At 41.4% G+C, this 11285-nt stretch overlaps 1 protein-coding gene across 4 annotated transcripts; it reads right to left on the minus strand.

Annotated features, from left to right (window-relative positions):
- Positions 1-1001: 1001 nt before the first annotated feature.
- lyl1 (LYL1 basic helix-loop-helix family member) lies at positions 1002-8101 on the minus strand. Of its 4 annotated transcripts, none has more exons than XM_023294027.3 (5): positions 7823-8101; positions 7495-7737; positions 4755-6385; positions 3060-3157; positions 1002-2337 (listed from the first exon to the last, which is right to left on the minus strand). In XM_023294027.3, exons 3-5 carry the CDS (start codon positions 5498-5500, stop codon positions 1790-1792), a joined length of 1392 nt encoding a protein of 463 aa, XP_023149795.2. In that variant the 5' UTR covers positions 5501-6385; positions 7495-7737; positions 7823-8101; the 3' UTR covers positions 1002-1789. The 4 variants fall into 4 exon arrangements, with proteins under 4 accessions (XP_023149795.2, XP_023149794.2, XP_023149796.2 ...); XM_023294026.3 differs by having other exon boundaries at positions 4755-6388; XM_023294028.3 differs by having other exon boundaries at positions 1002-2334; positions 4755-5577; positions 7823-8100.
- Between the last annotated feature and the right edge of the window lie 3184 nt (positions 8102-11285).

Below are 11285 nucleotides of genomic sequence, written 5' to 3' on the forward strand. Positions count from 1 at the left end.
ACACACATACACGCACCGCCACCACCCGTCCTCCAGGAAACTCGTTGGCCATCAATGAGACAGCACTAACTGTAGGCACTTCCTGGCCTCTTGATAGAGCCGACCATGCATGCAGAGCGACACCAGCACCACTGCAACAACTGCAACTCATCCCCACCCCACAATCTTTTCACTTTCCTCCACCGTGCTAAATCCCATCTTCAACCACATCCACCCTGATCTTCCTCAAACGCAACCGCACACCTACATTTGTTGTTGTCACATAATCCCTTTTTCTTGCTCTTTATCACAATAACTTGACCACATTGTGCAAAAACATATGCAACATTACTAGTTTTTGTTTCTTAGGTGTTGTGGTCTCAAGTTGTACATTTTATTATCACCCTGGTCAGTCATCTGTAAAGCACTTTGAATTCCTCTAACCTAGTTGAAACAGACTTGAATTCACTTCTTCCTAGATTAGTTTTTCCACTACTTCATGGAATAATGATGAGGGGAACAGTTTTGTTTTCCATTGTGGGGATTGTCACTAAATGTCAGTGAGCAGTTATATCCGGCTTCTTGGTGTCACATCACTCACAACTTTTCTTTTTCCCTGTTTTTTTTTTTATGGCTTCCTTGTTAAAAGCACCATGATCAATCTGTCATTCTGGTGAAAAGCACAAACAAACAACATGCCACTGGGTTTTGACTATTCAGCCCATAGAATGTGTGGTGACAGGTTTGTTATGGTGAGTTGTGAACTCATGGTCACATGATTTATGTGCACGTTATTGTTCAAAGTTAACTTAAAAGAGGTGCATTTGCAACTATGATAATCCAAGATCAATAATTTAACATTTTCAAATTTAGCCCGTTTATTGTGATCATCTCGCTGAACTTACTGAAAACTTTCAGGATTTGTAAATGTTCCCTAAACTGAGAGCAGTGAAATATTTGGATGTGTTGAGAAATCATGCTGACAAAGAGCGGTCTTTGGAGCGCAGTAAGAGGATGTTAAATAAGGAACAGCAAACTAAAACACACTTTATTTCTGTCTGGTACAAGTGTGTCACAATGTCAGGGTGGGACCATAGGCCCTGCTTCACTGACAAAAAAGAACAGCAGGGACACTGAAAATGGCAACTTCAAATCAAGAATTCATGCCTTGTATTTGTCTGCAGGCACAGTGAAGTATGTGGCACTGTAAAATTACCATAACTGTACTGAGGCAATGCTCATTATTAACATGTAAACTTCATAGATCATTAAGACTGGTACAAAGTAGCAGACTTTTAAATTATCTAAAGAGGACAAATTGAAGATTTTGAATTTCCTGGATTATTAGATTTTTATTGACACATGGAAACAGTTTGAAGCTCTAAAAATCCATCCTGAGCTTTTCTAAAACTGTTTCTTCTTGTCCATTCATGTATAATGTTTAATAAATGCTCCTTTTGAGGTCATTTTGATGTAAATGACAGACAAATTGGTTTGAATGTTCTGTAAAGTTTCATGCCTCAGCCTGGCCCACAGCACAGTTTGGTGTTTTAATAAAACACACAACCTCACACTCAATGTTTGCACATTACTGGAAAAGACACAGAGACTGTTAAAACTGCAAAATACCACCAAAAATCCATGTCTTAGTTATTCAGAACACTTTGGAGTTGATCTTGGAGCTCAGGGTGATTGAGGAGAAAACCTCACTGGCTCCTTGAACACTTTTGTAATCTTGTGGATCCTGTCCATCAGTGTGACATTTAAACTCCCAGCGGCTGCACACCTCTTTGTGTGCCGTATTTTGGCTTCACCGCTCATCATTTGTGGCCGCCACCATCCTTATCTGACCCTTGACCTTTCCCAGAATGCCATGGGTCACCAAAGCGGTCTTAGTTCCAAAGCTTTCCTCGCTGTCCGTGTCTCCATAGCAACTGGACGTTGCTGGGGAATTGGCCAGGGCGATGACCGAGTCGGTCGAGTCTCTGTGTCTGTGGGCTGAAGCCATGGCGGGACGGGCTGATACCGGCAGTGCAGAGTGGGTCGGAGGCAGAGTGTCGCACTGGAAGAGAGGCTTTAATTTGTTGCTGTCCAGCCCAGCTGCAGTGCTGTCCTCCTCAGTGTCCTCTTCTGCTGAGTCCCTGCCCTTGTCCTGGGCCTGGTCGTTGAGCAGAGTGACCAGGAAGTTGATGTACTTCACAGCCAGACGGAGGATTTCATTCTTGCTGAGTTTCTTGTCTGGTGGGTGTGTGGGAATCAGTTTTCTGAGCTCGGAGAAAGCCCCGTTCACATTCTGCTGTCGCCAGCGCTCTCGACTGTTGGTGAAGACACGACGGGCGAGTTTCTGAGGAGGGCCTGCTAGACGTACAAAAACACTGGGTTAAGTGCACAAGACCTTATAAAGCACGTCTATGCATAGTTAGGCCCAAACCAACAATGATTGATCCTTCAGCAGTAAGGAGTAGCCAAAATCAGATTTCTCTGTGAAATAGGTCTTTATCATATCACTCTCACACTGCATCAGGTTCGTTTATTTCCATAAACATGGATGCTGTAGTTTATTTAGTTTCTTTTTGTAGTTTTATCTTAATTACAGCCGATTCCACAAATACAGCTTATTGTCAAAAGTAAATGTGTCTTTCTCTGACCATTACTGAAAATAGACCCCCAGTGAATGCATGTTTTTCTTCCATTTTAAAACATTGCTTAAAAAAAAAATAAAAATTACAGTGCAGAGTTGTGTTAGTGTAATATTTAGACTTTTTACAATAAAAACAATTGTGATCTCTTTTAAATTATTTACTTTTTCAGCAGAAGCAGCCTCGGCTTTGAGCTGAAATCCTCAGATGGTGTAGGAATAGAAAAGCACTGAGAGATGGATTAACACGTTGTTGAAGTAGGTTTTTTCACAGGTTGTGTTGGCAGTAAGAAAAACACAGAAAATCTCTAAATGTGTCCCTTAAATTATTCAATTTGCAGCAGTTTCTCCAACACAATTTGAAATTTGCAAACAGGAACTGTGGCTATGCTTTTACTTGTGTATTTTTTTTTTTTTTTTTTAAAGTTGCACAGAAACTTACAATCATTGATCTCCATCTCAAAGTGTGACGAGGGTCTCCTCTTGATCCGGCTGTTGTTGATGACACCATAGCTTCCCCCTGAAGGACCCAAGTAAGAACTAGAGATAGAAACACAGAAGAAATCTATTTTTTAACCACAGTCTCAACATAGATAACAAAATGCAACTAAAGGTTAAAAAAAACATTTACAGACATATTAGGTTGCTACAGCATCTTTTCTCGTAAATGATGCTCTTGTGAGTGAGCGGGAAGATGGTGGGAGCCGTTAATGGAGGTGTGATTATAATGGTGGCGTTGATTGAGTGTACGTGCAGAGATTCAGCTCAGTCTCATTAAGCCTGGTTGCTCGCTGATTCTACTTCAGGGGGATGAAATAGATCAATGCTTCCTGCTACAAACAAACCAGAGGGAAGAGGGGGGAGAGTCTTATTCCCAGACCGCCATGACAGATGGGGACGCCATAGATGTATCCACTGTGAAAAAAGTCCCACTTTTTACACTGTGGATGCTTTTCTGTTACACTGCGAGAAACTGTGTGGAAAATCCTTTTTGGAGTAGAGAATAGATGAACAGTAGGAGGGCTTTGATTAAAGACTGCAAATGAATGCCTTTCTTCATGAGACTCAGCTAAGAGTTGCCAATTCCTCGAGCACAGAAAGAACTTTAAGAGTTCTATTTTGTCGGCTTTTGTCAGTTTAATGACTAAATTTAGCCGTAATTAAAACTAAATGTATAGTTTCAAAAGTGATACCTTCAGGTTTTGTTGGCACTAAATGCGCACAAAAAACTTGATTCAACTCGTGTTCAGTAACCAAATGTTCTGTTGAGTAAATTTAGCGTAAGAAATGTGAGGTCCCTTTTTACCAGCACACATCCTGCTGTCATTTTCACATAACAGTGCTGTGCAGCCGCTATTAATCATGATGGGAAGTCATGAAATCCCAGCAGTTGAGGTTTCATATGAAACAGAAACTTGGCATTGTTACCAGCGAAGCGGCATCGCGAGTAACATCTTAGGGAAACGTATCGTAGTAGATTTTCTCGCTTGGTTGTCCACATCTGCTTGCAGGCCAGGTGATGGACTCTGTGATATATTTGCTTCATAACTGTATACTGAATGATACTACATTGAGAGCTGTAGTTATTTGATTTTCCTTACATGCACGTGGCTGTAATGAAGCAGATCAAAAACGTTATTTAGGACAGTCGGTAGGTCAGGACTGTCTGCAGATGCTGTGGTTTCCAATCTTGTGCTTGGAGAGGTAAAAATACAAATTTATAGAGATTCTTTTTCTTATTTCACACCAATCGGCTGATAGTTTCTCATGAATTAATCAGCTTTAACTTTTATCTTTATCTTCAGCATTGTTTTTTATTCAGTAATTATTGCTATTCTACTCTAGTCTTGCTTTAGCTTGCATATTTTATTTCAATTATGCATCATACTTATATCTTATTGCTTTTCTACTAAGCACTGCATGTCTTCTGTTATGTCATTTTATTTTTCCAGAGCATTATTTGGCACAATAATTTCCTGGTGGATTAATAATCTTGTCTACTCATGTATTTTTAGGCCTCCAAATGGTTCATGAAACAGACTCATAAGTATGAATCGCTTAATTTTAAGAGGTCATAAGGCAAAAGAAGTTGCATATCCCGGTGCTTATGGATGAATTCACATCAGCCAGATCTTACCTTGTGAAGAAAGGGTGTGCAGGCAGGTACTGTTGGGTCAGCAGGGGCCCAGGAGAGGCAGCTGAGGGCCCTCCAGAAGATCCAGAAGCTCCAGGAGCGACCACAGGTAGGCAGGTCAGCTGGCTGCGGCGAATGTCCCCGTGAGGTCCGTGTAGGAGGTTAGGAATCGGGTGGAGGGCAGTCAGAGGGGTGTTCGGCAGCGGGAGACGGGGCTTGCTGTGGCCGAGGCTGATGACTGGGATGTGGGGAGGGAGAGGAGAGGATGATGAGGATGAACGGAAGGATGTGGTGGAGGCCGGAAGGGCCAGAGGGCATGGGGACGTCTTGGCTGGTGCAGGGAGCAGCGGAGGTGGAGAGGAAAGAGTTGGAGACCCGTTGGTTGAAGCAGCAGGGGCGGTGGTGCTCTTGGGCCTCCCTCGTGTTTCCTCTTCCTTCTTCTCCATCTCCATGACGACGAGCTCAGGTGCAGCAGCTGTGTCCGCCTGGTGATTGGTCGGTGCAGTCGTCGAGGTGATGGGGGACTGAATCGAGCCGGCAGTGGGGACGTCCGTGCGTCCCTTGTGCCCTGACTTGTTAGGAGGACGCGGGCTGCTGGTAGCCTCAGAGGATGCTAAACTCTGGCTCTGGAGGGGACTGTGCTGCTCCACGGACGCACAGGATGGTGAAGACGCGGAGGAGGAGGAAGATGAGCGAGGTAGCTCGTGAGGTGAGGCAGGTGGGCCTGTGGGGTTCAGCTTCTCCATCATAGTGAGGAAGTCTCTGGAGGAAACTGTCACTGTCAAACTCTTGTTCCTCTCAGCTGCCCAACGTGTGCTTCTGGTCCCTGTGATGTTTTTATATGAGTTTGAAGGTCAGTAATGTGTTCATGTCCACCACCTGCAGCTACTCATACAGAACCCTTTAAACCTTTCCTAGCCAAGTATATGACTATTTTCCGTAGAGGGGATTTAGAAGTCTTTAATTTATCTTCCTTTGTTCTGCCCCTCTGCAGATGCAATGTTTTTGTTTTGCTACTTCACATAAAATGTATGTTTTCTGAACTGAAATCCATCGGTTTCTCTTATTGTAGCCAGGGTCAGCATGCGATCTATAGATTATCTGTTGTCCTCTGATCCAGGTCTGATTTTATTTTTACAGCCCAATATCACAAATTACAAATCTGCCTCAAAGGGCTTCGTAAAGCTTTGTAACACTCTCTACAGCATATGACACCCTCTGTCTTTAAACCTCTGATTCAGAATCGGTAACGCCTGCCCAAAAACCACATTATTATAAAGTTGCTACCCATTTTTCACACATTTTAAGGCTGTTGTGCAACTGTAACTGTAAAGTGAATGTGAGACTGTATTTATTCACTTAGTAACATACGGCTAAACAAATGCTTTTCAGTCTGGAATAAAAGACTACTTTTGTGCTTTCGTCTCCAGTGTGCAGTTTGACGTGAACTGGATGTCTGTATTTTTCTTACAGTACATCCTGAGTGGCAAATTCTGGGTTTTGAATAGGTCTCCAGTGGAAGCTCTTAATGAGTCTGTCTATCTGTCTGAGTGTATTGTGAGGATGTGAGTCAAAATCCTTTTTAGGATTCAAAACGTCGCAGGTTGTCGAAGATTGGATTGATATCAAAGGGTCTGCTGAACAAAAGAAAAAGAAAAATGCACTCAGGATCTATATTGGGTGGATATTTAGTCAGCAATAAGATATGAAAATGTGCTCAAAGGTCAGTTTGCACAAAAGCAGCACCGCAGCTTTGTGCTAAAATGCAATAGTTGTTTGAGCTTTTCTCAGTGAAAGCTTAAAATCTGAATTCAAGTCAAACTACAGCTTTTACTGGATGTTAAAACACTGGAATTAAATTTGTCATGTTACCTAATCAAGTGCAAATAGAAACAGTTTGCACTCTGCTCTGCAAAGAATAATTTCTCAGGTTTTGCAATCGCACATGTTCCTGTTTTGTCTTTTCTAGTTGTCATGACTTTATTTTGGACAGTTCCGTCTTCCACAGTGGTGTATGTGGACAGCGTTTGAAGGTATTTTCCAATCATATCATTTTGCAGCAGTGTTATATTTACCATTTGGTAAGATATTCCATAGAGAAGCTACACAGAAATAGAGGAATAGATAAATATTTAGCGGCAAAACTGAGCTCTGCATCGTCATGTATGATGGAAATATTTTTAAACATAATTAATTTTTCTGTAAAAGGCCAGAAACGAAGTAAATAAAGGACCCCTTATTGTTTTTTTTGTTTCACAAACGATTATATTTAAAAATGGTTTAAAATATGCCATTAAAAAATCTAATTATTTTTTCATTGTACTCTTATTTTATTACACATATGTTACTTACATGTTACTATGTTACTGGTTTGTATTATTGTTTAGGCCAAATGCACAATATATTGTATATTTACTGTAAACAGTGAACTGTCTCAAAAAATATACTTCAGTTAAGAATTTGTAAAGTTAATAAATGGTCATCCAAAATACATTATTAATATTATATTTCTGGTTTATTTTGTTTACTACAAAACCAACAGAATTTATTATTATCAACACAATTATATGCATTGCAAGTATATCATAATAAATGTCCCTACATATATACAGCATATGGCACAATTGACACTTTTATCATATAGTCCGTATTATTATTTAAAATAACAGTTACAGGCTGAAAACCACCCATGTGCTGTGCGAAGAAATAAAACCCCAACCAATAAATAATCTTGAATACTCACAGATACATTGTGAAATCCAGTGCGACTCGTCTGTCTGCCTGTCACGCAGAATCCGTCAGAGTTGAAGTGGTCTGTGAACGCACATGTTGTATCTGCTCAGTGTTTGACGTCTGCTCCCTCCTCCTTCAGGTCGCTCGCACTCAACTGCAGCTCCTGTCAGCGTCCGTCTGTCAGCTTCTGGGTCAGAATTGGAACCAAACTGTCTGACGCCCCTCGAAGGTCTCCTGGCACTCAGGTGAATCCCTTAAAAAATCATATATGAAAGTGAATTAAAAATATTAAACAGCAGCTATGAAGAAGTGAAGTCAAAACAAGGCTGAAAGCGTACATGTTTGTATTTTGCTGGAAAGTTGCTCCTTTGAACGAAGACACGCTCAAAGCGTGGAGGTGGATGGTCTCTGCCATCCCCCCCTGCCCATATGTCACTCTCACTTCTCTCCCCTTCTTTCTCCGTCTTTCACTGTCCTGTCTATCCCATCCCTCGCTCTCTCTCTCTCTTCGCCAAGAAGACACAATGCTCTAGTTGGTTGCCAGAGTTCTGGTACTGGCAAATGAGAGGTGGGAGAGAAAGGGAGAGAAGGGGGGAGAGAGAGAGGGAGAGGGAGAGGGAGAGGGAGGGAGGAGGGGGACGTGTTGCGAGGAGAGTTTTCCGCTCCCTGCTGGACATGAGGATGTGCTAGTACAATGTGGTGGCTGCTGATAAGAGCCTCAAAAGCTGCCTGTGGCCTGTAGATAAGGAACCTCCACCACCCCTCCTCCTCCACCAGCAGCAATACCAACACACACACACACACACACACACACACACACACACACACACACACACGCCATGCTAGACTGGTCAGTCCCAGACTTTGAAGGCACCTGGACTGTTTCCAAGAAAATATCTGCAACTGTGCTTATATCACAATATATTTAACAGACAGCGATGCACACACCTTTATTCATACATGCATCTATGCAGGGTATATATATAAATACACACATACAGTGAGCGTACATGTGTACACCATGCCACAGATAGCTCAGTCAGTCACTTGGGGAATCACCTCCTGAAATAGCTATTGTTTTAAATGTCTGCCATTTAAGTTTGTTCTCATATGCTGATTGTATGCAAAGCAAATACCTGATAATATGCATTTGTGGCACATACAGGTCACATTTGAAGGATTTGAGATTAATTCATTTGATTAATCAATTGACGGAACATTAATTCACCCTGAAATTACTTATTTGACAATTGTTTCAGTCAAAACTGACAGAAATTGGTTCTTTTCAGTCTCTTAGATATGAGGATTTGATGTTTTTTCCTTGTTTAGAATTTAGATTTTAGACAGATGGGTTTAGAAACTATATTTTAATATGTCGGGTTGGGCTCTGGATAAATTGAAATGGGTATTTTCCACAATTTTGCAGGCTAGGCAGAACAAAAGATTGTTTGATCGAGAAAATAATTAGCAGTTTGTTCAATACTGAAAATAATTGGTTAGTTTGGGCCCGAATCTCCACTTGCATATTCATATCCGCATTATAAGTGGTGTTTATTGTTGGACGTGAGACAGATTTCTGCTCCCTGGTTTCTGCTATGACATCAGAGCCCACCTGTGTCATCGATGACCAACACACACGTCGTCATTGTGGCAACTTTCCTCTCCAAGAGCTCCCGAACTTCCTTCCTCAATCTGTCTCAGCCTTTCTCCTCTGCGCTCAGCCATTCCTGTTCACTTCTTCCCAAACTCTCCCTCCCTCTCTCTCCGTGTCTCTCTTTCAACCTCAGGGTCAGCACTTCTTTTACATTCCCTCAGTCATTTCCTTCTTAGACAGACTCAAACACAAATATTATAAAGGCTTTACAGTTACGTGACCTTCAGGGTCCTGGGAAAGACAATAGTTTGCTGAGCAACCGCACAACAAATCTGTCGTCACCTTCAACTTCATTATCGCCATCATTATTTTTTATTGTAGTCATCTTTACTACCATCATCATCATTTTGAACAATAACTGCTGGGTGTAAATATGCCCAAATAACAACGTCGAATCAGAGTGCAGACAGTGTCATCTATTGGCCGTCACACTTTTTTGCGTCCGACAGCTGTGGTTCCAGTTGATCGCTCTGTGTGTGCTAGAATAACGTTGTAGTGGCACCGATGTGCCTGCAGATGCTGCGTGAATTTGCCTGAAACATATAAAAAGCTACACAAGGGACAGACAGAAATCAGTTGGGAATTAGCTTTTCCTGTGCTTTGTAGTCCCGTTATAAAGTAACTTGATCTAATACTTTCACTGCTGTATTATCAGCAAAGTTTTAGCTTTTTAAAACTGTGTATGTTCTTGTTCCTTTTAGAGGTTTGTTTAAAATATGACTCACATAATTTTCCTGTAAATGCAGCTTTGTTTTATTTAGTTGACTGTGCTGAAGAGAAATATAATTTAATGTCAGGGGAGAATATGTAAACCAATGAATGAAATCACTTTACATATGGATAGTGTTTTATTTTCTACATTTAAGTCTACTATAACATGTTCACAGTCAGAGAAAGACAGTTTCTATACATTTTACTGTTTTATAATAGAAAAGATGTTATTAGACAGAATAAATATACTAAATCCCATAAGAAAATTCTATAACCTCACACTGTTCTATTATTACATAGTTTTTAAACATTTTTACAGCTGCCTGTGTCCATTTTTTTTCTTGTATTTTATGTTCCTGGAAACTTCAGATAATGTTTGAAACGACAAAATGATAAGTCAGACTTAGAGCTTATTATAGTTTCAGCTCAAACAAATGATAATATGAATGTAGGGTGAAGGCAGGTTGAAAATATCTTACTCCAGATGGTTTGAGAATGCAGCTTCTAATTGCATTACCATTAGTAAAAGCAGTTTCTCACAGTTTGGTGTCTTGGTTCCCCCAAGTCTGTGCTGTTAGGTAAATCTGATGAAACCACGTGAGCCAGTGAACAACAAATCAGTTTACGGTTTGGATTTCCCCTCCTCAATGTAAAACCCTGACTTCTCGTAGTTTTCTCAGGAGTAGACGCAAGACAAATTGTTACCGCTCATTTAAGGCCCTGTGTGGACGCTCAAACTGTAAATGGGGAATAATAATAGAAACAAACGATAACAGACGGCTTCCGCTTTTCCGTTGAGTGAGGAAGAAATCAAGAGAGGATTGTTTTAATCTCAGAGCGGTGCTGTGACGCCCTCCTCCCGGCCACCTTAAAATACCCCGCTCAATAAAAGCAGCATCGATGGGAGAGCCTTTGTGCAGCGGTGTGTGTGTGTGTGTGTGTGCGTGCGTGCGTGCGTGCGTGCGTGCGTGCGTGCGTGCGTGAGCACCTGCAGAAACATTGATCTCCCTGCTTGGCCAGTGAACTTTATGTGGTTGAGGATAGGAAAATGAAAACCTTGTGGCCTTTTTGTGGCCAGTAGTAAATACCTGCTCAGTCGATTTGACTGATCTAAACCAGTGTCTTGCTGCAGATTTTAATGTGTAGACTAAAAGAATTAAGGTCGAGTCACGAGCATTCGAAACTGCAAAACTAGTCAACTGTGAGAAATGCAGTTGAGCATAAGCAAGTCGTTTTGACAGAGCCAGGTGGAAACAGAGACCCCACAGAGAGCATCAACTTTCATTTAACCCTGCTCTGTCACAGTGAAAATCCTTCACAAAAGAGTTTTCTGACAGTTATGGAGTTGATGGTTCACATTTTGAATCAACTACAGGCCCCTTTGCTGTCCTGTTAAAGCAGTTGTCCAAACCAATTTGTTCCATTGTACTGGAGCT

Source organism: Amphiprion ocellaris, chromosome 4 (genome assembly GCF_022539595.1).
Source record: "Amphiprion ocellaris isolate individual 3 ecotype Okinawa chromosome 4, ASM2253959v1, whole genome shotgun sequence".
Taxonomy (NCBI): Eukaryota; Metazoa; Chordata; class Actinopteri; family Pomacentridae; genus Amphiprion; species Amphiprion ocellaris.